This window comes from Natator depressus, chromosome 5, assembly GCF_965152275.1.
Source record: "Natator depressus isolate rNatDep1 chromosome 5, rNatDep2.hap1, whole genome shotgun sequence".
In the NCBI taxonomy this organism is placed as follows: domain Eukaryota; kingdom Metazoa; phylum Chordata; order Testudines; family Cheloniidae; genus Natator; species Natator depressus.
This window is the reverse complement of record NC_134238.1, coordinates 24730974-24758640: the sequence shown is the minus strand read 5'-3', so window position 1 is coordinate 24758640 and position 27667 is coordinate 24730974. Positions and strand designations below refer to the sequence as shown.

The window sequence follows — 27667 nt, the reverse complement described above, 5'->3', positions numbered from 1 at the left end:
CTGCATGGTCCCGGGATGTAGAGCACGAGACAGCAATCTAATCTTGAGGTGACAAAGGCAATAGACAGTCTCCTTTTGCCTACCTCCTCTCTTACCTTTCTCCCATTCTCAGTTCTTCTATGATTTGTACGTGTTCATGTTGCGGGAGAGGTCAGGGAATGGGGTGAGAATTGTTGGATAGTATAAAAGGAGGAGATGGGATTTCCACAGTCTGATTGGATTAATACTCTTTTGATTAAAAGAGATTGAAATTACCTTGTTTTCCAAAACGTTAGGCTCAGACCAAGCATAATAACGAGCAAGATTAAGCCCACAGTAGTTATAACCACAACCATGTCAATGCCTAACCAAAAAAAAAAAGAATAAATACCATATTAGGTTTGTTTCTATATGCATTATTATTGTCCACTATCATGACATACTCTTTTAAGAAAAAAACAACCTATTATTACTGGGGAATATTGACAGATTTTATACGTTTGGAGTGATGTATTGATTCAACTGCCTTGTTTCTCCCATCTGTCTGAAAGTGGGAACAGGTGGCTTTGCAGTCCCTTGATCCTTGGCTAAACACCAGGTTAGTCTCCTAGTCCAGATTAGAATAGCCTGAGGGCTGTTCTAAACTGAATTGGCTGCCTATGGCCTCAGGGAAGCATCACCAGCTCCTCTGAGTTACAGCTCCATTGATTTATGCCCTGGCTGCCTTGGGGAAATTGAAGAGGGGCGGGGGTATAGCAACTTTTGCTTATCTGCCTCAGGGGTTGCACTGAGTATATCTCAGCCAGAACTGAGGATCGGACCCTTTGACTGAGGACATATTTTCAACCTTCCAAATGTAGGTCACCGGTCTGTATCTGTCCCAGATCCATAGTGATCAAAAACTTTGCTGTTGCACACAATTGAAATGGTGAAATTTCCTCCATAACGTAGTCTGTGACTAAAATGAGGTAAATGCATGTTACAATTGGCAATATTAAAATGAATCCTTTTGTACTGCTCTAACTCTGCTATGGCTAAAATGTTTGATGCAAACTGCTCTTTATCTCTGGAGGCTCACAGCGTCATCAGCAAAACTGAATGGGCCAGATTCTCTGCCCCATTCTGTCCACATTGTGCCACCCTGTTAGTATAAACAGGATGCAATCTGGCCCTATTGCCCCTGCTTGGAATTCAGCTGGCTTTGGGGAGTCCCCAACAGACCCAGAACTGGGGCAGCCAGCTCCTATGTCACCCTCCCTCCAGCTGCTGGTGCAGGGAATAGGCAGGGGCATGTGAAGGGTGAAGAGGTGGCTGCAGTGTGCAGCACTCCGGCTATACTCAGCACGTGGATAATCCCTGGAGGACCACTGGCAGCTGGCACAGGCAGCAGAGCTGGGGCTAAGTAGAGAATCAGGGAATCATTAGTAGCTCCTGATTCTCTGCTAGCCCTGCACCTGATCTGCTGTACCAAGTGACTGGGTCAGGTTTTAGGCTTTTTGCAAACTTAAGGAAGTGGTTTCCCTTTGCTTACCTTTCTTTCTGGGGTGTTCCGCTGCAATTTGGAAGTATTTGGAGGAGCTCCATTCACTCCAGATACCCTTGAAAAACTTTCCATTGGGCTTTGAGCGCACTTTCACTTCATAAGTTGCACCCATCTGAAGGCTTTTCCCCTGTAATTTTATCCAAAGATATTTTGACTGTATTGTCTAAACAGAAAAAATATGATTATTTTTTGTCAGAATGGAAAATTATATTTTTCAGCTTCAGTAAGGGAAAGGTTATTTATGTATAAATCATGTTTGTAGAGAAGATTTTCAGACTCTGAAACCTTAGCTATCTTATAGAGACGATTGCCCTGCTTTATATGTGAGTGCATCCCAGTAACAGCCCAGGGAACTGCATAGGAGAGCCATATGCAATCAGTTATTCACAGAGCAGAGCCTACTGCCCAGTCTGAGCATTTCCAAAGGGCAGGACAATAGGGACACATTTTATACAAAATGCTAGCTACTCAGAGCATTCATACATGAGGGATTTGAAGCTGCCTGGAATAATCAAGCTAGTAAACAGAAGCAGCAAACAGGGGAGTTTGGTGAAGGAGTTTAGAGCGGGAACATGAAGGCCAGATCCACCTATCATTCTCTAAACATAGACTAATAAACATCCTATTCCCCACCCACCCCAACCCAACCCAACCCAAACCAAACCAACCAACCAACCAAACAAAAAAAGCTGCAGAAGTCAAACGAATGCAGGCAGAAGTCCAGCAGCAGAGTGAGGGCTACTCAGTTTAATGCACTGACTGCAGCATGTACGATTATCTGCCTTGTGGGCAGGTGGTGTATGTGTGCATTCTGTGCAAGGAGCTCTTGGCTCTCAGAGCCCCAATACGGGCTCTTGAGACCAGAGTGGCTGAACTGGAGGATAAGGGAGACAGAGAGATACACAGATGAGACTTTCTGGGATACGGTAGAGTGGTCCCACCCCCAGTCGGACAGCCTCTGTGCTGTTGAGGAGGATGAAAGTCTCAGGGAAGGAGAACATCAAACTGGTGCAGAGAGAAATGATCCCATAGTTGGGACCCTCCTTCCAGATGATGTCATGGTATCCTTTCTCACTTAGGATACCTCTCTGGGGGGGAGGGAATCCCAGTTATTAGGAAGAGATGGGTAATAGCACAGGCACCAAATTTTGTTGGCGCCAGTGGGAGCTTGCGCCCCCGGCCCCGCCCCGACTCCGCCCCCTCCCTGCCCCTATTGGATCCCTCCCCAAATCCCTGCCCTGGCCCCGCCTCTTGCCCAAGCGCGCCGCGTTCTCCCTCCTCCCTGCTCCCTCCCAGGCTTGCCGCGCAAAACAGCTGTTTCACGGCGCAAGTGCTGGGAGAGATGGGGGAAAAGCAGGATGCTTTGGCCGCTCAGGGGAGGAGGCAGAGTGAAGGCGGGGGGGTGAGCTGGGGCGGGAAGGCGGGTTAGGGAGCTGCCAGTGGGTGCTCAGCACCAATTTTTCCCCATGGGTGCTCCAGCCCCAGAGCACCCACGGAGTCGGCGCCTATGGGTAATAGTACGGCAGAGCTGGTCATTAGAAATATAGATAGCTGGGTTTGTGAGGACTGGGAGAAACTCATGGTGAATTGCAGCTCTCTCCTAGACAGACTTATGTGTAGTAATGGGGAGGAGCCGGTGGTCATGGCACAAGTACGTACTGTGGTGCAAGTAGAATTAATTTCTTATCGGTACGCTGCACTCGTGGGCGGGACACAAAGGGGAAGCACCAGCTAAACGGGGGGCATGTGACCCCCCCAGATGACCCCCCCCATGTGACTCCACCCCATCCTGAGCCCGGGGGCCCTGTGCTCTCCCCATCCCTTCCCCATGATCCGTCCCACATTACCTGGGGGGAGGGGCCTCTGTCCTCCTCCCGCTGCACCGGAGAATTCTGAACTGCAGGGCTCTCCAGAACTGCAGCGGCCAAAGGAGCAGAACGTGGGGCCGCTGGGCGGCTCCAGCTGGCAGCTCCTGCAGTGCGGCTGTACCGCCCCCAGCCCCACCCCCAGCCTTTCCACACAGCTGCGTCTGGGGTCTATACAGCAGCCCCGCCAGAGAACAGGGCTGGGGGGCAGTACAGCCGCGCCAGAGAAGCTGACAGCGTGGGACTTCCCGGTGGCCCTCCGGTCTGCTCCTTTCGCTGTTGCTGTTCCTGGGAGAGCCAGCCCAGTGGCCCCACGTTCTGCTCTCCTGGGAACTGCAGCGGCGAAAGGAACAGAATGGGGAGCTGCCAGGCAGTCCCACGCAGTCAGCTCCTCCGGCGTGGCTGCACTGCCCCCAGCCCTGTCCTCCGGTGGGGCTGCTGTACAGACCCCAGACAGGACTCAGGAGATGCAGCTGTGTGGACGGGCTGGGGGCGGGGCTGGGGGCAGTACTCCTCCTGTGTCTTTCCTATACAGAGTACCAGCTATAAATATCTTACTGTTACGGCATACAGGACTGCCGTACTTGCACCACTGTGTAGGTATCAGTGACATAGGGAAAGATAGGAGAGAGATCATGGAGGCCAAATTTAGGCTGCTAGGTAAGAGATTAAAGTTCAACACCTCCATGGTAGCTTTCTCTGAAATGCTTCCAGTTCCATGCGCAGGGCCAGTTAGACAGGAAGAACTACAGGGTCTCAGTGAGTACATGAGACAGTGGGGTAAGGAGGAGGGTTTTAGGTTTATTAGGAACTGAGAAACCTTTTAGGAATGGAGGAGACTATACAGGAAGGATGAGCTCCACCTAAACCAAAATGGAACAAGATTGCTGGCATGTAAAATTAAAAAGGGTGTAGAGGAGTTTTTAACCTAAGGGCTGGAGGAACACTGATAAGTGCAGAGGAGCACACGGTTTGGACGGAGACATCCTTTAAAGGAGGTTCTTTCAATGAGGGTTCTCTATATCCTAGTAAAGAAGAGAGGGTAGAAGTTGATAAAGTACATGTAGAAACTGAACAGAGACAGTCTAATGAAAAAGTCCCATTCAATTACATCACAGGAAAGTAGTCAATTAAAAAGAGACAAATTTGATGAGTGCTTGTACACAAATGCTAGAAGTCTAAATACTAAGATGGGCAAACTGAAGTGCCTGGTATTAAATGAGGATATCGATAAAATAGGCATCACAGAAACTTGGTGGAATGATCACAACCAGGGTACAAAACATATAGGAATGACAGAGTAGGTTGTGCTGGTGGGGGAGTGGCACTATATGTGAAAGAAAGCATAGAGTCAAATATAATAAAAATCTTAAATGAATCAAACTGTACTATAGAATCTGTATGAATAGAAACTCCAAGCTTGAATAGTAAGAGTATAGCAGCAGGAATGTACTACTGACCGCCTGACCAATATGGTGACGGTGACTGTGAAATGTTCCGGGAGATTAGCGAGGCTATAAAAATAGAAAACGCAATAATAATGGGGGTTTCAACCGTCCCCATATTAACTGAGTACATGTCACCTCAGAATGGGATGCAGAGAGAACATTTCTATACATCATTAATGACTGCTTCTTGGAGCAGCTAATTCTGGAACCCACAAGGGGAATTTGAAGAACAACTAGGAAAGGACACAAAAACTAACAGCAAAAATATTTTTAAGTACATCAGACGCAGGAAGCCTGCCAAAAAATCAGGGGAGCCACTGGATGATCAAGGTGCAAAAGGAGCACTCAAGGAAGACAAGGTCATTGCAGAGAAGCTAAATGAATTCTTTGCATTTGTCGTCACTACAGAGGATCTGAGGGAGATTCCCACACCTGAGCCATTCTTTTTAGGTGACAAATCTGAGGAACTGTCCCAGATTGAGGTGTCAATAGAGGAGGTTTGGGAACAAATTGATACATTAAACAGAATAGGTAGGTCTGTCGATTAATTGCAGGTAACTCACATGATTAACTCAAAAAAATTAAATGCAATTAAAAAAATTAATCGTTACTAATCGCAATTTTAATTGCACTGTTAAACAATAGAATACCAATTGAATTTCATTAAATATTTTGGATGTTTTTCTACATTTTTAAATATATTGATTTCAGTTACAACACAGAATAGAAAGTGTGCAGTGCTCACTTTATATTATTTTTATTTCAAATATTTGCACTGTAAAATGATAAAAGAAACAGTATTTTCAATTCACCTCATACAGTACTGTAGTGCAATCTTTTTGTTGTGAAAGTGCAACTTACATATACAGATTTTATTTGTTGCATAACTGCACACAATGTAAAACTTTGGAGCCTACAAGTCCACTCAGTCCTACTTCTTGCTAAGACGAACAAGGTTGTTTACATTTATGGGAGATAATGCTGCCCAGTTCTTATTTACATTGTCACCTGAAAGTGAGAACAGGTGATAGCATGGCACTTTTGTAGCCGGCATTGCACAGTATTTATATGCCAGATATGCTAAGCATTCGTATGTCCCTTCATGCTTTGGCCACCATTCTGGAGGACATGCTTCCATGCTGATCACTCTCGTTAAAAAAATAATGTGTTAATTCAATTTGTGACTGAACTCATTGGGGGAGAATTGTATGTCTCCTGCTTTGTATTTTGCCCACATTCTGCCATAAGTTTCACGTTATAGCAGTCTCAGATGATGACCCAGCATGTTGTTCATTTTAAGAACACTTTAACTGCAGATCTGACAAAATGCAAAGAAGGTACCGAAGTGATATTTCTAAAGATAGCTACAGCACTTGACTCAAGGTTTAAGAATCAGAAGTGCCTTCCAAAATCTTGTGACGCCGGCTATAGCAGTGCCATGCGAGCACCTGTTCTCACTTTCAGATGCCACTGTAAACAAGAAGTGGGCAGCATTGTCTCCTGCACATGTAAACAAACTTGTTTGTCTGAGCCATTGGCTGAACAAGAAAGAGGACTGAGTGGACTTGTAGGCTCTAAAGTTTGACTTTGTTTTATTTTTGAATGAAGCTATTTTTGGTGCATAATTCTACATTTGTAAATTCAACTTTCATGATAAAGAGATTGCATTACAGTACTTGAATTAAGTTAATTGAAAAATACTATTTCTTTTATTTTTACAGTGCAAATATTTATAATAAAAATAAATATAAAGTGAGCACTGTACACTTTGTATTCTGTGTTGAAACTGAAATCAATATATTTGAAAATGTGGAAAACATCCAAATATATTTAAATAAATGGTATTCTATTATTGTTTAAGGGCGTGATTAATCGCACAATTAATTTGATTAATCGTGATTAATTTTTTAATTGCTTGACAGCCTTAGTAATAGGTCACCAGGACCAGATGGTATTCACCTAGGAGTTCTGAAGGAACTCAAATATGAAATTGCAGAATTACTAACATAATCCCAATCATACACACATACTGATGGGGATCTAAATTAGCTGTTACCACTCCAAAAAGAGATCTTGGAGTCCTTGTGGATAGTTCTCTGAAAACATCCATTCAATGTGCAGCAGCAATCATAAAAGCTAACAGAATGTTAGGAACCATTAGGAAAGGGATAGATAATAGGACAATAAATATCATAATTCCACTATATAAATCCAAAGTATGCCCACACCTTGAATACTGTGTGCAGTTCTGGTCTCCCTAGCTCAAAAACAATATATTAGAAATGGAAAACATACAGAGAAGGGCAACAAAAATGATTAGGGGTATGGAACAGCTTCTATTTGAGGAGAGATTAAGACTGGAACTTTTCAACTTGGAAAAGAGATGACTAAGGGGGGATATGACAGAGGTCTATGAAATCATGAATGGTGTGGAGAAAGTGAATAAGGAAGAGTTATTTGCCCCTTTCACATAACACAAGAACCAAGGGTCACCCAATGAAATTAATAGGCAGCAGGCTTAAAATAAAGAAAAGGAAATAGTTCTTCACACAACGCACAGTCAACCTGTGGAACTTGTCACCAGGGGATGCTGTGAAGGCCAAAAGTATAACTGGGTTTAAAAAAGAAATAGATAAGTTCATGGAGGACAGGTTCATCAGTGGTTATTAGCCAAGATGGTCAGGGATGCAACCCCCATGCTCTGGGTGATAATTGTCCTGTTCTGTTCACTCCCTTTGAAGTGTCTGGCATTGGCCACAGTTGGAAGACAGGATACTGGGCTAGATGGACCATTTGTCTGACCCAGTATGGTCATTCTTGTGTTCTTTTGTTCTTAATGTATGAATATTACATGCTGTATGTTTCTCTGAGTATTGTAAAGATGTTTACTTTATGCATATATTAGGTTAATTCAATAGCCTGGCGGTCAGGAAACTATCCAGGATGTTAGATAATAGCCCAGCTAACTACTCTTCAGCACATACCCAGGACTATTAGCTACAATATGATACCTTCGACCCCTGGTCTGACCGGTTCAGAGACAGACGGCAGACAAAGAACTTTGGGGGCGGTGAAAGGACAAGCCCTGAAGAACAAGGGTGAGAGGGGCACAGACTGCTGGGAAGAAGACTGACTCCTAACCCTAGAAGTGGGGGTGTCTAGGATAAGCAAGGCCTACATAAGCTTTAGGTAAAGCAGATACGTATATAAGCCTTTAGTTGTTTTAATCCTTTTGTCTTGTTATTCTGTGGTCCTACTGTCAAGAGTAAACAAAACTTTGTTTGAAGAAGGCTGTGTGGGATCACTGTGTTATCCATTGGTCACAGCTCCCAAAAGGAAGACTTGCAGGCCATGAAACCCAGCCAGGCCTGGTGAACTATCACGGTTGGCCCACAGGGAACTGTAGCCCAGGGCCCAGTCTGAGAGTCAGAGAATCACAGAATTCTGCCCCAGAGAGGAGAAGATCGTGAGGCCTAAGATCTGGAGGTGGTGCACCCAGAAGAGACCAGAACAAGGAACAGAGGTGCAGCTAGCTCAGAACCATGACAGCATATTTAATAATAATAATTAATAATTAATAGTTAATAATGAATAATAAATTAATAATCATACAATATAATAATATCTCTCTAATTCATGTATGCCTTTAGTCACAAAATATCTCAAAGAGAGTTGTAAACTTAGCAAGCCAATATTTAGCTATATTATCCACTGGTTTTATTGTATCAGTCTTGCTCCAAAGCTCTGGTTGCGCTATATGCTTTATACAAGTGCATACAAAAGAACCAATGGATTAATAACTGTTTTCGGTTTCTCCCTGCAGCCCACTCTGTCAATTATTACTGACTCCTGCATCCGGTCAGCTATGCTGCCCAACAGACACAGAATCTGTGCTGGACAGTAATAGGTTCCTGTATTCCCTTGTTTAGTCCAAATCACAATCTAGCCCACTGTAACTGTACACATTTAAATATGGTAATGAACAGCATGCATCTAATGTTACCTATCTATTGATATGTATATAACATAAAAATAAAAACATAATGATCACAATTCGTAATATTTAGCACTGATGTCACGCTTTCTATTTTCATTGCAATAAGCATTAATTAATTAATTAATCCAAGACGCCCTGTGGAGGAGATGTTGGTGGTCTAATGGATTCAGACCATTTTCAATCATTATCAGCCTGGAATGGATTTGAAATGGCAACCTAGAAGTGAAATGATCTAATAATAATTACTGCAGTTTCCCAAGTTTTCAGCTAAGGGACAATAGAAATGAAGTACATTTTTTGCATATATTATAAGTACTTCTACTAACATAGACTTTAGCAATTCATAAGACAATCATTTTCACTTACTTCCCAAGTTCCGTTTTCCTGCCGATAGACTATTTCATGTATTAATTTGTCCTTTAGATATTTCTTCTTTGAATGCGGTGTACTGTATTGAATAAAATACTCGTTTGCATCCTTTTGGAATATGATATTTATGCCAAATGGAGTCTCAGGCTTAACTGTAAATGATGAGGGGAAAACAAGTCAATGTATCACACAGTGAACAGTCACCTTTATGTGTAACTATCTAATAAGTCAATATATTTATTTTTAAAAGACTTCAAAACAACTCCTAAGAAGTTCTCACTTGCTCCGGGGAAGCATCCTGGCATAATTATCCGGGAGACTCTGTCAGTGTGGACTGGTCATATACCAAATTTGGAGGTGTTCTCATGTAGCTGTTTTCATGGTATGGATGAGCATTAATATTTTTACAAAGGTTTTAGAAGAAAAGGTTATTCTCCACCCCACCCATACACACTATCCATAAAAGAAAAATTAGGAAAGGGAACTCTCTCAAACTATTCACAAACAATTTACCCCTGGGCTAAGGCCAAGCATGGAAAGTTTCAGACTCAAAGGAGAATATTTCAGAAAGATATGCAGGCAAATGAATAATAGGGACATCTGACCACAATTTTACTTTAAACCCCTGATCCTTCAGAAGAAAGTCTGACCTAACCATTACTTGAACAGTGTCTTGATGATTAAACAGTTAAGTGCTTTCTCATACCCCACTGTGCAGAGTGTGGCATATAAAGCTGAACAGAATAGAATAGAAGTGAATTCAAGAATCAAGGGTCCTCACCTGAGAACACTCGGACAAGGTGTCCCAGATATTTAAGGGACTGTTAGCTTAACTGTACCAATGGCGCCTGGAGAAAGAGGCCAGTTTCTCAGGAAGCTAGGCTCCAAATTATTAGAGCTCAATACCATAACCTTGAATTGCATCTGGAACCAAATAGGAAGCCAATATGTAATACTGTTGTAATGTGCTTCTGACTGCTAACTCCACTACAGCAGTCGGACTACTACACTTTGCACTAGTTGGAGTCTCTAGGTGATCTCCAAGCACATCTGTATGTACAGTGCATTACAGAATTCCATGTGGCGGTGATAAAGCAAGGATAACTGCAGGAAGGCAAGCATCCCAATTGGCTACTGTCATTGCACCAAACTCAGATGGAAGAAAGGCACTTGGTCACTGGAGCCACCTGGGACTGTAGGAGAAACTGATAAGGAATATCTACATATTTTCTGGGCTTAGGGCCACAAATTACCTTAACTCACCATGTCTTGATCCCTCAACCAGCCATCATTTCCTCCATTGTATTGGGAGTGAATGTTGGGTTTTGCACCATTTCCTCCCCAATCATTTACACTTCTTAATATTGTGTAAAGCACTTGGCATCTTACCAATATGGGTTACTGTCACACTCCTGCAGTACTTTCTGCATGACTCAAGGACCACACAAACGTCCTTAGGCGAGAGGATTTCGTAGAAATATAAAAAATATGTGCTTTCCTGTTTCTCCATAGTCGAACATATACGCTCTTCAGTGGTGGTGGTGCTGTTGATCCAACATGACAGAGTTAGTTTCTTCTCAATTGTAATGAAAAAAATTCTTAAATATTTTCCCAATGATATTTGAGAACAGATTTTCAGGTTCTAAGCACATCTAGTTCTATAGAGCAGAACACAAGCTCAATCCTGCAGGCACCTACTAAGCCCTTAGTGAAGTGGTTGCAATCAAGCATCATTTTCTTTGAAACCAAAGGGATAATACACAATAGTAAGTAATTTAGTAATACAGGTTTGAACAATCAGGCCCTACAAGGGGGCTTTTAAAATTCATTCTTTATAGTTTATTTTAACACAGCTAATAAAGATAACAAAGAAAAGAAAGGTCTCTAACCTCGAGTAGAGAACTATTATCAGATTACACAAAAAGGCAGGTAAGAATCAAACTTCTTCATTATTAAGGGCAAAGAATAGTATAACAAAGACAATTGTTAATTGGTTAAGGAGATTTGCCTGACGAGTTATGTAACAATAATGCTATTTTTGTTATTCACCCCCAGTGTGGGGTTCATTATCAAGTAAAATCGCAAACTAATCTCCAGAATTATTCCCTTTTGGGAGAAGCAGGAAAGAAAGAGGAGTGTTGAAAGAGGACCAAATTAAAACCTGAAAGGTAAGTAAAAGAGGAGAGGAGAGGAATGATAGGTCAGAGATGGGGAGAGAGGGAAAAGAAAACAGAGGGAGAGGATGGGTTGAGGAGAATGGGAGGAGCTTAGGGCCTCAAGGGGATTTCAAAAAAAAATGTTCCACTGTCACCAGGCTGAACGAGTGAGAGTACCATTCTTTGATAGCTGGCACATTTGGGACTTACTTCTGTCACTGTAGAATTAGACATTAGGCTATGATCAGAGTTCTACCCAACCAAAGTTTGTCAAAGGATTTCAGTTTCCAAGATAGACTGGCTTGCCTTAAGATGGCATGGCCAGCCTTAAGTGCCATGTTGTTGGACAGAAAGAAATTGACCTAAATATTTATCTCTGTTCAAAAAAGACGGATGACCAGGCAATCTAATATGTGGTATAAATTACAGCCTGCTGCATTGAAGCACCAGCATTTGTCAGATTTGGCTGCTCTGGACCTGAAACATCTACATGGAGTCTAGTTCATCCTCCAAAGGATTTTCTGATGGATCAATCTTAATCCCAAATCCAGTGAGCAATGCTTTATGTTGGAACTGATTTCACTGAATGTTGGTAAGGGAAATTGATAGCTCATGTTCCCATTGCTTTCTGATATTGCCACTGCTGATTGCCAATTTGCTTCATAGACAGAAATACAGACTGGCCAGTGACATAGGTAGGTAGTTTTACTTTTTCAGAAAGCTGTATGGGTTGAGGATCTGGTGCTGCAAAGGCAGGTAGGCCAAATTGGTGTTGTAGAGCATGTTTAAGTTGAAGGTGTTGCCATTCCTTCTTTGGGTCCAGTTGGGCGAGGAAAGGGCATGAAGGAATCATTTTCAGTTATGTGGTTTATGTTCAAGATCCCTTTGTTAATCCAATCAGGCAATAGAATGCATCTACAGGCAATTAAAATTTTGTCATTACCCCAAATTGAAGACTCTGAATGTCAGAAGGAATGACATTTAAACTTAGAAGCAACCAGACACCACATTTTCTTGGAGGCCAAAATTGTGACAGATTTCTCCCTAAGGTCTTCCTCTAAATACACCCATTGGTAGAATTTGGATAACTGTACATTAATATTTTTTTGATTGGTGAGTATCCAGCCTGACTTGAGCGAACTGAGGGGATTTTAGCTTTTAGTGATTTCACTCCAAGTCTATGCACTAATAATTTCCCAGCTTTATTGCCTGATTTCCAGTATGTCTGTTTTAATTTAAACAAAGCAAATTCAGCCTGAGCTGCAGTTATTTTATTGGTTTTATACCTGAGGTTAGTCCTCTCTTGGAGTTTACCCAAAGAGGATGAAATTAGCATAGCTGATGGTCTGCCTCCTTGAGATTTCCTCCGAAATTCAGCAGTGTGGTATGTCTAGTTCTCTTTTTATGGGAGGAGTAGGATATTATTCTGCTTCTTAAGTATGCCTTTAAACTATCCCACAAGATCACTTAGGAGACCAAGGTATTCTCATTGGTCTCAAAGAAAAATTGTATTTTTTCCTTCACAAAGTTTTTAAATTGTGTGTCTAACAGTAAAGAGGAGTTTAACCACCATCTTCTGGCAGCCTGCAGCTTTTCAGGAGACGAGAGCTGCAATGGCAAAGGTGCATGATCAGAGATCATAATCACTTTTATTTCATTGTTAATAACAGAGCTCACCAAGCCACTTGTTTCCAAAAAATAATCAATCTGTGAGTATGTGGAATGCAGAGGTGAGAAAAAGCTGTAGTCTCTTTCTGTAGAGTGCTGCAATCTCCATATATTCTGTACACCCAGTTCTTCTATCTGGGCCTTAATGGTCTGCCTAGCAGAGAATTGGAATGGTTGGGGTCTGCTCAATCTGTCCAAAAGCGAGTTTTATGCTTTATTGAAGTCCTCTTCTATAATCAAATTTTTTAGGGAGGAGTCAATTAATCTTGAAAATAATTGATTGACAAAGGAGGGATCATCTTTGTTGGGGGCATATAGGATTGTATGTAATATCAGAAATACAAACTTCAACAAGTAAGGGTCTTCCCTCAGTGTTTTTATCAGTTGGTAGGGTTTGTGTGTTCAGTTTTTTATTGAACAAGATTGACACCCTCAAGATCTGGTTGAGTAATTTAAAAAAACGCCTTCACCAGTCCACACTTTCTAAAATCTTTTCAGCCTCAAACTCGGTGAGGTGGGTTTCCTGGAGGTTATATCAGCTTTCAACTTTCTTAAGCGAGACAATTATTTTCCTTTTTATAGGATAACCAAATACTTTTATGTTTCAAGAAACACTTTTAACTAAGTTAGCCATAGGTACTCACAAAGGTAATTATCCCAACAAACATCTTACGCCATACTCACTGAGACCGAAGGGTACAGGTAGGGTGAGGAGTCCAGTATGAAGGGTATTTGGGGAGTTCATAAAGAGTTTAGAGGGAAAAGAGAAGCTAGAGTGGCAAGAGGTTAAGTGGATAAGAAAGAGTTGAAAGGAGGTAGGACAAGGGGGTAGAGGGGTGTAAGAAAAGGCAAAGGTATGAGAAAGCAGTGCTCTTGAGTCAGGGTGGGACAAAAGATCAGGAAGTTAGAGAAGGGGAAGCCCAAACAACCACATCCCCTTTGTCCCAAGTTAAATGCAAAATAGATCAATATTCCCAACTACCCACCCCTGCAAAAGGCTGGAATGGGGGAAAATCCCAGAGTACATCCCAGAGTACATTTTTCTGAAAATCCCAGAGTACATTTTAAATAAGGTTTCTGGGCTAAAATACACATATAACTAGGCATCAGATGTTAGAGGCTAACAAGACAGCTATCCGCTTGGGGATTCACTGAAAAAATATGAGAGGTGGGAAACAAGAAGAAACTACTCCACCATCTTTTCTAGACAAATGGGTCCAAAATCTCATTGTATGACCTTTCAATGGCTGGCTCTTTAAAGAGCCATAAGAATTTAAATATTTCCCTCATCCTTGGGTATGTCACCAAATATTGGGTATGTCACCCGCAATTTAAACTGAATACATTACTGGTATGCTGTTCTTAAAAACACTATGAGTAAGAAAAAGAGACAGCAAACCCCTCCCCACCTCCAAAAAAAACCCAACCAAACTCTATGAAAAACCAAACCAATCCAATATTCGAAATGGAGACAGGAGATTTGGATTGATAAATGACCAATCCCAATCTGAACTGTTTGTTAGGCAAATCAATTACCTCCATTGTCTCAGTGAGAGGATGTGATACAGTGACTGTCTCCACTGGGTTCTTGCTCAGAGGGATGTGGTGTGTTGATTTGAGTCTGTGAATGTCCAGTGGTTCTGTCTGGCTTTACATATGGGAAAGATGGAGGATATCGGGGGTGCAAAGCTGTGGGCCCTTTTCCCAATCCTTTTGCCTCTGGTGACAACAACCCAGCAACACAAGAGTTGAATAGCAAAGGAAAATATCATGGCCACATACATTTGTCTGTTTAATTATATGGAGGCAATATAGTTTTCTGCTTCTGCCAGTTTGGAGTAGCCAAGGAGTTGGCCAGCCTGCTTGATTTTAAAAATAGCTGGGAAGGCTAAAAAATAAGTCAGTCCTTTCTCCTTGACCATCTTCCTTGACATATTGAACAGGGCTCTTTGTTTAACTACATCTCAGCTGTAGTTGCGAAATATTATTTTATGCCCATTCCAACTCAGGTTTCCTTTTTCTCTGGCTTTTTAAAGGATGGATTATTGTGCATTGTATATTAGGAATTTGAATATAAATCCCATGTGTTTGGCATTAGCTGAAGGTTTGGGGGCTAGGGAGTGGAGAGGTCTTTCTATGTTCAGCTCTGTATCAAGGTATAAGGAAAGAATCTGAAGTAGGGTCTTAGACAATAATTCTATTGGCCTGCACTTTTCCACTTTCAGAGGGAGCCTGACCACCCTCGAATTATTTTTTCTGGACCAGCCCTCCAGATCACTGATTCTATGTTGTAGCTTTTTGATCAGATATTGTTGCTCTAGTGATCCTAACAGAGTCTATATTGTCTTCTAAGATATATATTCTAGTTCTGCCTCCTTGTTCCTGGAGGTTAGCCTCTGCAAACCTACTTAGTGTGCTGCAGTCGTGGCTTTAATTTCAGGATTAATTTAATGCTCTGGTATTTTCCTAAGTAGGTTCTGCTCTTTAGATGTCTCCGTTAGCCTTTTATAGACTTGATCTAGGTCTATTGGGGACCCTTTTCCTGGGCCATGCTGCCCTGCACAGGACTGTCAAGAGAACCTCTGTTTCTTTGCTATTTGTGGGGAGTTTGGGGTGGGGGTGTGGGGGGGTCAAAATTGGATCAATTTGCTGCTATGATGTTAAAAAACAAGATTAACCACCCAGAGACCAAAAAACAGTGGCCTTAGTATTGTAGATGTTGATGGATTTTACTATGGCTGAGCAGGAGCTCTAGACATAGGCAGCTATTTTCCTGTGCTGGCTCCCAGAATCTCACACTGACATCCCTTATTAAGGAGCAGATTCTGTTACATAAGAACATAAGAACAACCATACTGAGTCAGACCAAAGGTCCATCGAGCCCAGTATCCTGTCTTCTGACAGTGGCCAATGCCAGGTGCCCCAGAGGGAATGAACTGAACAGGTAATCATCAAATGATCCACCCCCATTCCCAGCTTCTTGCAAACAGAGGGGACACCATCTAGGGACACCATCCCTGTCCATCCTGGCTAATAGCCATTGATGGACCTATCCTCCATGAATTTATCTAGTTCTTTTTTGAATCCTGTTATAGTCTTGGCCTTCACAACATCCTCTGGCAAGGAGTTCCACAGGTTCACTGTGTATTGTGTGAAAAAATCCTTCCTTTTGTTTGTTTTAAACCTGCTCCTTACCTTTATTTATATGAACTTCAGTGAGACTCCTTGTGGAATTAGGTACTATGTCATGTAAATAATGGGATCACAATATGGCCATTGCTTTTTAATTCTGGTTCCATGGGTGTACTGATCAAGTGGTACATCTGTGAAATCACATTAGGAGTTAATGGGCTGTGTAAGGAAAACCGAGGAGAGATTTTATCATTTAATTTGAGATGTTTGTGTTAAAATAACTTTGTTTTTTAAAAATCAATTTTGTCACAATTTAAAAATACAGTTCAAATGAGCCTTGTGGGGGCTGATCCCATTTAAGTCAATGGCAAAACTTCCCACTGATGGCAGCAGAAGTAGAATCACTACGTTAATTAAATGATAATAAATGATAATAAGAGGGGAAAAGTTACATGGCATATGCTCCTCTATCCATGACAACCACAGCTGACATGACCAGAATTTAAAACCAACAATTTAAGACCAATAAATTATAAAAACAGGGGAGAAAAAAGTAAACAGAGAATCACTGATTTCTGTCAGAAGCTGTCTGTGATCACACTTTTTAGAACCACATCTGATTATCTGTGCAGTTCACAGCTCAACAAAATCACAGAATGTAGGGATGTATTACAAGTGGAAAATGAGCACAGACTGAAGATTTTAAAGAATGGACATAGATGAAAGAATTTGTGGAAGACAGAAGAACAGTGGAGGAAGGGAGGGTTGATGTGACATATCACAATGAAAATGCACGGCATAAAATAGGAAGTTCAGTCCAGGATATTGGAACTTGGAAAAAATGACGGGTCACAGGGTGGCTGGTCCCTTTAAGAGGGAGTGGAGTCCCGTGCACCAGTGACTGGTCAGCTGCCTCCTGATTGGGTTTTAAAAGAGGGCAACTGTGTCCTTGGGGAAGGAGATTGGCAGGTGAGTGCTCCCTGAGACAGAGCATGAGAGGAGTCAGAGACAGGAGGCAGTAAGAAAGAACTACAGGAGATCTGGTAGAGAGAGCTGAACTCTGAGGAGAGTTGGAGCAGAACTAGGGATGAGAACTGAGCTGAGAACCAAAGCTGGAGACACCTGACAAGGAGAAGGCCTGGACAGTGGCCCTAGGCAAAAGGGGAAGATCCCGCTTGGTCAGTGGAAGCAACAGAGTGGACCCTGGAGGGATGTGCCCTGAGCAAGGCTCGGACTCAGGCAGGGAGGCCTGGGAGGGAGCACTCTGGGGAGCATGCAGGGTAAAAGCCTGAGTGGAGGGGTATGGGAGTCAGCCCAGAACAAGGGGTCGGTTCTGGAAAGTTGTTCCCTGAATAGGGTTGGACTCACAGGCAGGAAGGCCTCAGGAAAGGAACAAGAGTTGCCATTTTTGAGGTACAAAAACTTGAGACATCCAAGATGATCCTGAGCCCATAAAACTGGACTGCTGGCGGTGTGTACTGAGCACCCTGACAGATTGCCTGGGACAGCTACCTCAAAAAAGGGACTATGCTGGGGAAAACCTGAGTTGGTGGCAACCCTAAGTGGAACTCTGGGGAGATCTCTTGTAGGGGGCCCTGGTAACAGTCAGGAGACTGGTCAGTCTTTGGCAGTAGGGCAAAAGAAACAGGGAACACAGTGCTGCCATTGAGTCTTGGGTGACGGACCTGGAGGTGCTGTCTCTGAAGAGGGGACTGCAAAAACTGTTTTACGTTTATATGTTTACTGTGGGTTTATTGAGAATGGTTTTACTACAAGGGTTTTGGGGGGAATTACTGCACTGGTGTCTGTGAATATGTTATGCCCAGAGGTGGGCTTTCTATTGGACACTGAGAGACTCTGTTCCTTTCATGGGCAGAAGAAAGGTGAAACTGAGTCAGGGTATATGTCTGTCATACAAGTGAGGATAAAGATGGTTCTGAGAAAAAGCTTCCCTAATTTAACAAATTACACCCTGACAATGAGCAATTAGTGTGAAAACTCTTGATCCATGGACAAAAATGCTATTTTTCAAAAACTGAGGCCAGGAGTGTGATGTTGCACTCTATATGCTTTATGAAAATATGCTTGGAATGTGAATATAATGTAACTGGAATATGCTTTATGCAAAAGGTCTCTTGTAAAGTATCGTTACAAAGCTTAAAATCTACTGAGTGTGTTCATCCTATTTGTATGAATGTATCATTCTTGTATCTGAAGCTAGAAATATGAAGTATTATTCTAAAGTCCTATTGTAATTATGCAAAGTGTGGGCCATTAATGGTGGTTTAGAATCTTGATGGCTCCCATTGACCAGGATAATTGGTTGTAAATGGATCTGTTTACTTGTAAGCCTTCCTGTGTTCATCTGAGTCAGGCCAGAAATAATGGAGGATTGTGGTCTCACAGGACATGTGACCATGTCACCTGGTGCTGGAATCCATCTTAAACCTGGTGCTTTTCCATTTAGAAGGAAGGGTGGGAACCCAAAACGAGACAAAGGATTCCTGCCTTGTGTCAAATATATAAAAGGGGGTGGAACAGAATAAAGGGGTTGCCAGTCATGAGAAATCCCCTAGTTACCATCTGAGCTAGAACTAACAAGAACTTTACCGGGGGAGAGGATTGGGCTCAGACTAAGAAGGAGTCTAGTCTGTGAAAGAAACTTATTGGAACATCTCTGAGGGTGAGATTTACCTGTATTCAGTTTCTTAATGTATTAGGCTTAGACTTGTGTGTGTTGTTTTATTTTGCTTGGTAACTTACTTTGGTCTGTCTGTTATTACTTGAAACCACTTAAATTCTACTTTTATACTTGATGAAATCACTTTTGTTTATTAATTAACCCAGAGTAAATGATTAATACCTGGGGAGCAAACAGCTGTGCATCTCTCTCTATCAGTGTTATAGAGGGCAGACAGTTTATGAGTTTACCCTGTATAAGCTTTATGCAGAGTAAAAAGGATTTATTTGGGGTTTGGAGTCCATTGGGAACTGGGTGTCTGGGTGCTGGAAATAGGTGACTTGCTGAGCAGTTTTAGGTTAAAGTCTGCAGCTTTGGGGGTGTGGACCAGACCTGGGTCTGTGTTGCAGCAGGCTAGCGTGTCTGGCTCAACAAGGCACGGTTCTGGAATCCCAAGCTGGCAGGGGAAACGGGCTCAGAAATAATTCCAGCATGTCAGGTGACAGCCTCAAGGGGGTCTCTGTGACTGAACCCATCACAAGAACTTGATCAAAGAACTTGATCAAGCCACAGTATGAGATACAGTTCTGAAGCTACAAAATAATTTGGCAAACCAACAGTCCGACAGGTGTTGAAGGTCATGTCAGACGTCATTGTAAAATTATTTCCAGCAGATTCTTTGAAGTCATGCAGCATTAGTGATCATTATGTATGTAGGAAACAAGAAAATATAATGTACATTACTAGACTTTTCTTATTAATCAAATAAGTTAATGAACCTCCATTTTCTAAAATGATCCTTTTTAATCTCATTATTTCCACGGATAGGAAGCACCACGTCTCAATTTTTATTTCATTTCTCAGGAAAATAGAAAAATTCTAACAAATAAGAGAAAACAAGTAAAGCAACTATTAGAAGAATTGGAAAATCCCTTTCTTTTGCTGATTGTTACCATACTTTCAGTTTTGGGAAAAACAAGCCAAAGGATAAATCAAAAGTAAACCACAGAACCAAAAGTCTGACAAAGTCTGCCTCAGTGACAAAAACAGGGTTGAAAATATTGCTATGGCCCCATCTCAAAGCAAAGTTTTCTGATTTCATTGATAACTGTGCACATCTTTGTACAGAATATTTATTCTAGTGCATGTTTTCTGTGCATGGAGATGATTGGTTAATTTCTGTCTTGATTTAAATAATGGACACTTCCTCTTCAGTCTGTATAGCTGAATTTTACTAAGATACTTACAGTGACTCCCAATGAGGTCAGTGGCATCCTGCATAATGACCAGGTAGACTCTAGCCTAGTGGGAGCAGGATCAGACCCATCATGTACATTACAAATTTATTGGCATGTTTTGTACAAATTCCTTTCAGCTGATTAATTTTCCTATTTGGAGTTTGGATTCTGGCTCACCAAACTCTTGATTTTTTCAGAATATTGTATTCAAAACTGGTACAAAACTCAGAATCAGAACTTTTCCCCGTTCTTACATCCATGCTTTCCAACCTATGGCACATTGATTATTAGTATTCAGGAATTATAGTACCATGATAGCTGACACAGAATGTAGCTTCTTACCATATTGTAAGGTTAATGTTTGTATTGTTGAGGTCCAACTCCGTAAAGTTGCATGTTAGGGAGTGACAGCATTCCTTAATTTCCAGCTGACTGAAACACTCAATATCAACGTTCTCTAATTCATCATCTAAGGAGAAATATATGGAATGTTAATGAAGCAAATGACAGGGTTTGTTTGAAATAAAATTTAACAGTCTCATTATGAAACAGGCTCTTTTCTTGTAAGTTGCTATAAAGGAGAAGCATCCAGTAGTTTAAGCCCAACATTTCAGTTTTATAAAATCATAGAAAGGGGTTTTTGTTTTCTTTTCACTGGGCTTATTATATGTCATCTCTCTGCACAAAGGGTGAATTCCATCCATTGTGACACTCACACTCAAGGACACACAGGCTAGCTTGTGTATCAGTTATAAAATGACATCATTCAGGAGCTAACTTATTGGTTTAGATATGCCAGTCTTGGCTTTTACCATTAATCATACTATAAAAGAGTGAGTATTGATTTGATCTTGGAAGCCCTCTGTACATAGAACTCCCTTTGATGCATGCAGTACACATGCAGTGTGAAGTTATAATATATAGTGTTAATCTGCATGAATTTGAGATGGCCATATTAGTCACAGGTAGCCAAATATTAATTGTAAGAACCATGTACAGATGTCATACCAAGAGAAAAATGGGAACTAATCCATTTTCAAAAACTGTCAGCATTTTCTAGAAATCATGATATTGTGATTTTGAAGGTGTGATATCTCATGACGTGCTAGGCATAGTAAGAAATGTGTATGGAGCACCAGTAACAAACCAGGATTCCCAGAATATAGCATCAATCACTAGACATAAACCATATATGGAAAATTAGCGTGGCACATCCTAGACTCCATTTTTCACACAACAGCACCATCACTCAGTTTGGCAAAAATAAAAGTTACTGTTTGAGAAGAAGGGGAGTTTCTGGCCAAGACTTAAAGGTTGTCTGTACTGGGGCTATTTGTACTGGTGTTTCAAACTAAGCTAAGCACCTTATTACTCTGGTGCGGCACATCTACACTGGAGGATACACCAGCTAATTACATTATTGTAGCTAAACAGGTACAAATAGCAGTTGTCTAGACAGGCCCCAAATTGTCTGAGAATATTCATAGACTACAAGGGACCATTGTAATCACTAGTCTGACCTCCTGTATAGCCCAGGCCACAGGACTTCCTCAAAATAATGCCTACATCAAATCTTTTAGAAAAACATCCAATTTTGATTTTAAAATCAATTTGTCCAGCCACTGGATCCTGTTATACCTTTCTCTGCTAGATTGAAGAGCCCATTATTAAATATTTGTTCTCCATGTCAGTAAGTATAGACTGTGATTAAGTGACCTTCTAACTTGTTCTTTGTCAAGCTAAACAGATTGAGCACCTTGAATCTATCACTGTTAGGCATGTTTTCTATTTCTGTAATCCTTTCTAATCCTTCAATCATTCCTGTAGCTCTTCACTGAACCCTCTATAATTTATCAACAGCCTATCTCTGCACAATAGCTCAGGCCCTCCAAACTTATGTTAAATGGAACTGATACTTTTGCTTTGCTGTCAGATTATTGACAAGAGTTAGAAAATTAAGGCAGAGTTTTTAGAGGTCTCATTTCAAATCCCCTTGCGCTGGCACAGGCGGTTGAGCACTGCGGCACATTTTGACTGTGCCATCCGCTTCTGTCAAATGTCATACCATCAGGTTTGCAGGGAAATCTCAGACTTTCTGTCACATAACACCGTTTCTTCAAAGTTTGTCTTGATGAGTCATAAAACAATTGCTATTTGACTGGATGTTGCGTGTTTCATATCCAAAGCTCTTGCATGTCAGACCAGGGAAAGCAAAATAAACAAAGTTCTGAGAGAAATATTTCCACCCCAATTTCCACCCCAAGTTCAGCAGAACTGATACTTAAGGGTTAGATTGTGAATGGCACCAGGACAGGTCCACCAGGGAAGAATGGAAGGAGCTTCCTCCCCTCAGCACCTCTGCACAGAAGCTAGCTGAAAAGTGTGTAAGAAGCAGTGGTACTGTTCTCTGTAATGGTCCCTGTGAGCATTAGCTGTCTGAAAGTCAGGCTATATTAACTTCTGTTCCCTACTGCTTTCTGGGAATGAGAATGATGATATATGAAGCGTCATCCTCCAAGTCCCATCCATCTTCTTTCAATATTTAAGGGAATTGAATGCTGGAGAAAGATGTAGGATTGATACCCGTGGAGAAGGAAGTTCTCTTTTTATCCTCAGAACAGGTACAGCCTGGGCAGCATCTGTGCAAGCATCACTCCACTGCCCTGCCAATGTGCCTCAACTCTGAACTGAAGGGAGATGAGGTATTATTCATGGTTATTTATATTACACTAGTGACCTAGATGCCTCAATTTAAAGCCAGGGCCCCATTGTGCTATACATGGTACACACATATCGTAAAAGACAGCTCCTTCTCCAAAGAGCTTACAGACTAAATGCCAAGACCTCACAGGTGGATGAAAGAAAAAGCAGACAGGGAGGAGATGAGACAGGACAAGGTAACAATACTAATAGGATGTTTTCTCATAGTCTAGCACGGCACCCAATTTGTAGGTGCAATTGGCCAATCAGTAGCAGTGATCACAATAATCATTCTCTATGTCCATTCCATTTTTGGTTCCTTTGCGGATAGAAGCTCCAAGGTTGCCATTTAGTGCCAATTGTAGTGGAAATATTTTTTGTTACATGGACACCTGGACCAATACCATGACATTTATTTCACTTAGACTATTAAAGAGAAAAATCTTCTAATCAGTACTAGTCTAGAACTGGCTTTGAACTGGTTTAATAGAGGTGAAAGTCTATCACAAGTCCTCTGAGCCATCTAGTCACATATAGACACTCATGTCCTATACGACCAGAGACTATGCAGCACTCTTAAGACTTCTGATACAATTACTTGACTTGAGTTATCCATAATTCTGGTTACATATGGGTAACATTAAAATTGTTTTGAGCATAAGCTTTCATGAGTGACAGCTCACTTCATTGGATGCATCCGATGAAGTGAGCTGTCGCTCACGAAAGCTTATGCTCAAATAAATTTGTTAGTCTCTAAGGTACCACAAGTCCTCCTTTTCTTTTTGCGGATACAGACTAACACAGCTGCTACTCTGAAACCTGTCATTAAAATTGTTGTGAATTATTATTACTGTTTATTACTTATAATGACATTGTTTTGCATGGTTGTTTATATAAGTAAATAAAGGCCATGTCATAATACGTATAAATGCACGGATTGTATCACCTCACCAAGTAAGAATCTCAAATAAGAATCCTCTTGTCAGCTGCTACAGTTATCTGAAAAGTTGTATTTATTCAGTACCCATAAGAATGGGACTCAAGTGGCAGAAGCTGTAAATCAGAATCCATCCTGTTGTCCTAAAGATTGAAAAATCTAAGGAAGATGAGCTTCTTTGTCTAGCATTTGAACTGTTGAATGTTTAAATAGTAAAGGGGTTCTTCAGATGTTAGACTAGCATTAAAGGAGGAGGGCAGCTGACTTGCAATGTCTGGCACTGAACTCGTGCACTGTGAATGCAACTTTTTTGAGTCATGAAAAGTATTTGTAACAGTAAAAAATGATCAGTTAAAATATTAGATTAGCAATTAGCATGATATGTGCAATTTAAAAAGAATTTTCATGTACCGTATTCTATGGCTTGAAATTAAATTTTGCTATCTGACAATCAACAATATACTTCTCTCCATGTTGGCTCCTGAACTTGCAAATCCTAACTCACACAAATAGCTGTTAATCATGGAAGTGGTCCCAGTGACCGCTACATCACTAATGATGTGAGTAAGGTCTGTATACATCAGTAAAAATTTGCAGGATCATGATCCTTTCCCTCAGATTTTAGGTAACTCAAACTGAACACCTAATCCTGATTTCATTTAAATCAGTGGGGAACTTTGACACTAATTTGAATAGGAGAAGAACTGGGCTCATAATCACTTACACTGTAAAGTGTTTAAGGCAGTCTCTTTTCCGTGTTTGTACATCACTCAACACAATGTGGCCCCAATCCTGATAGGGGACTTTGGCACCACCACAATATAAATATTTGCAGAGACTTATTTACATTCTTAACTTTTTGTACTTAAGTCCATAGGACTACTCACAGTATGTACCATTGATAAACTGTATAGTCAATTGCTTGACTACACTTTGGTCCATTAAGAAATACAGTCAAGAGGCCAAATGATCAGTATCAGTCAGGTTTATTGCTAAAAGCTAATATTAGAATGTACAGGAAGAAAGGCTCAGTAAGATACCAGTTTCTGGGAAGCTGCCTTGTGCAGCATTGTTAAATTCACCTTACACAGAAAGTGTGTTTCAGCTAGGAGTGTTTTTAGGATGATTTTACAAGTTATAAAACTTTTACACGTTACTAAAATCCAACCCATCAGTTTGTCCCAGCCCCTTAACTTGTTTCTCTGTGCCTTGCCTTGTCTTTTTTGGGGATACTAGCATTCCAGGTACTGGTCCGTGAAGGTACTTCCCCAGCTTATACTGTAGTAGAACATTAATGTATTTTTTCTTTCACAAGTTCCTTATTTTCGCATGCCAAAGCTGCCTTCAGCTTTGCAAAGTATTACGGGATGCTTAGCATAAGTGAACAGAATTATAAAAAGATATAGGACAATTCAGGCCATGTAACTGCTAGAAATATAGATACAATATAATGCCACATTGATATTGTGGGCTTAATGCATATTAATATGTGTGACATCAATAATATATATTGGTTAACAATAAAGTTAAGCACAGGTGTAAATGGCTGCAGGATCAGGACCTTAAATTGCCATGGAGCCAAAATGATCATTATTCTGGACAATGAGAGCTGTTTTGAGTAGTCTTTCTGGTGTTGCTGGCATCTGATTGAATATCTGCTGTATTTAGAAGTTATCTGGGGAAAAAACCCTTAAATTAAAATAGTTCTGATGTGAGCTGACCCCATCCTACAAACAGTTACCCTGTGAGCAGGGCCACTGAAGTCAATGGGACTATTTACATGAGTAAGAGTTTTCAGGATCTGTTTCTGTTTCTAACCAGGGCCCGATCCTGTTCCCTTTGAAGTGATGGCAAAGCGATTTTGACTGAAAGGGAGCGGGTTAATAATATATGTCAGAGATAAGTGGTCCCAATGATTTCAGAGACATTGATTTCAATATATTTTTATTAATGTTGATGTCAATGGGATTCTGTAAATACAAGAAAATAAGGGGAAAAACACATCATAAGCAGGTTTAAGTTCTGTAAACCAGTTTGTTTTTTATATTCTTCTAACCAGTAAAACTGCCATGTTCTGGTGTAATAAATATATAATTCACTGCAGATGGGAACTAATGGCATTACATCTAAAAGTTAGCATAGGTACACAGTAATTACTTCACCATTAAAAACAGAACCAATACTGCTACTCATCTAATAACAAAATGTTAGGAACCTAAATGACTGGTAATTGAGAGAGACTAGTCTTATGTCAGTAGTCCTTATCTGCACAGTCCCACTGACTTTAATAGGACTACTCATGTGAGTCAGGATTATTCACGTGAGTAAAGGTTTTCAGAATTGGGTCCTAGGCAATTTAAAGGATCTGAGTCTCAAGTTGTGTGTCAGACAATATTCTCATTAGTGGCAATAAGAAATTTTCCTGAATGTAGTGCAGAACTAGGTACAGAATGTCTAAATTGAGTGGAGTATTTACAAATTTGATGATTTCTGCTGAAAAATACTTTTAACTGTCTAAGCAAAATAATTCAGTTTGTTGAACTAAGGTCATTATTACTGTAATGCCTCAGATGTAATTCTAGTGCCTTTATGATAAACATACATCAGTGATAAGAAAAGGAGGACTTGTGGCACCTTAGAGACTAACCAATTTATTTGAGCATAAGCTTTCGTGAGCTACAGCTCACTTCATCGGATGCACCTTAGAGACTAACCAATTTATTTGAGCATAAGCTTTCGTGAGCTACAGCTCACTTCATCGGATGCATACACAAGTACTCCTTTTCTTTTTGCGAATACAGACTAACATGGCTGTTACTCTGAAACCGTACATCAGTGATGTGCTGCAGGTAGCTCCTAGAAGCTCCTTGTTTAAATGCTGCCCCCACCTCGCTGAAGGAGGGCGGGGAGGGGGCTAGAGAGTGTCCCTTGCATCATAGAGCCACTGCCTGCTTGAGATAACTTATCTCTGGGGCTCAAAAATAATCTTCTGAATAGGAAATGTATTGCCTCTGGGGTGGAGCAGATTGGACTGTTTCTGGCACTTTAAAACATTTTTCCCTATGAGGATTGTGAGAGCAGAATCAGTGCCTTATCCTTTTCATATGGCACTTTCATGTATTTGCAAAACATAATGGAATGAACTAATTCTTTACTTACCAGCCTTAAACAACTGTAATTCTTATACACAAGCTAACCGCAATGAGAGAGGCTAAGTAGGCCCTATCCTGCATTCCTTATGCATCCCACTCTTTCTCTGGTTTTAATCGGAGTTTGGGGTGCACAAGGATGCAAGACTGGGCATAAGTATAGATAGATATCTGTGTAAATAATCCACCAGAATCACACAAATCTCATGCATAAAGCATATGAGAGAGGCAAACCTAACAGCTAAAATGTTAACACATTGTGTTTAACGGCTGCAGTTGCATGTTGTAGAAGTTTGAGGATCTCATTCAAATCACATTTTCAAATTATTCATGATCCTGAAAGCAAATGTGAAATGACTCACCGGAATCTTCTCCTGAGGTAGAACCACTTTCTCCAGCAGTGGTGTGAAGAAGAAAAAAGAGTAAAATGGCAAACGCTGTGCTGGTCTGTGTCATTCTGAGCATATTTGGTGTGTGCGTGCCTGTGTGTGAGAGAGAAGCTCACTCGGTTGCTTTATATCCAGGGTGAAGTGTGAACCCTCTGCTCTGATAAACCAACCGCAGGCAGGGGGAAGTGTAAACACACTGAAAAGGATGACAAGCCGTGGAGAGTGAGCCAGGAAGCCAGAGTGAAAATACTTGTGGAACTTTTATTTTGAAAATGCCTCCCACTTCCAAACTAAGGGCTTAATCCAAAGCTCATTGAAGAGAGTAAACAGACTCCCACTGACTTCAATGCGGTTTGGATCAGGTCCTAAAGGTCCAATCCTGTTTCTACTGACATCAGTGGGATTTTTACTAGTGAT

At 41.1% G+C, this 27667-nt stretch overlaps 1 protein-coding gene across 1 annotated transcript in view; it reads right to left on the bottom strand.

The window, feature by feature from the left end:
• Positions 1–27421, bottom strand: part of IL7R (interleukin 7 receptor) — a 32898-nt gene extending 5477 nt beyond the window's left edge. The window contains exons 1-6 of the mRNA XM_074953913.1: positions 27224–27421; positions 20418–20544; positions 10591–10745; positions 9199–9353; positions 1511–1685; positions 256–343 (exon numbers count right to left, since the gene is read on the bottom strand). Of these exons, the coding sequence (XP_074810014.1) occupies positions 256–343; positions 1511–1685; positions 9199–9353; positions 10591–10745; positions 20418–20544; positions 27224–27326 (803 nt within the window). The 5' untranslated portion in view covers positions 27327–27421. The remainder of the gene's footprint in view (positions 1–255; positions 344–1510; positions 1686–9198; positions 9354–10590; positions 10746–20417; positions 20545–27223) is intronic.
• Positions 27422–27667: the final 246 nt, after the last annotated feature.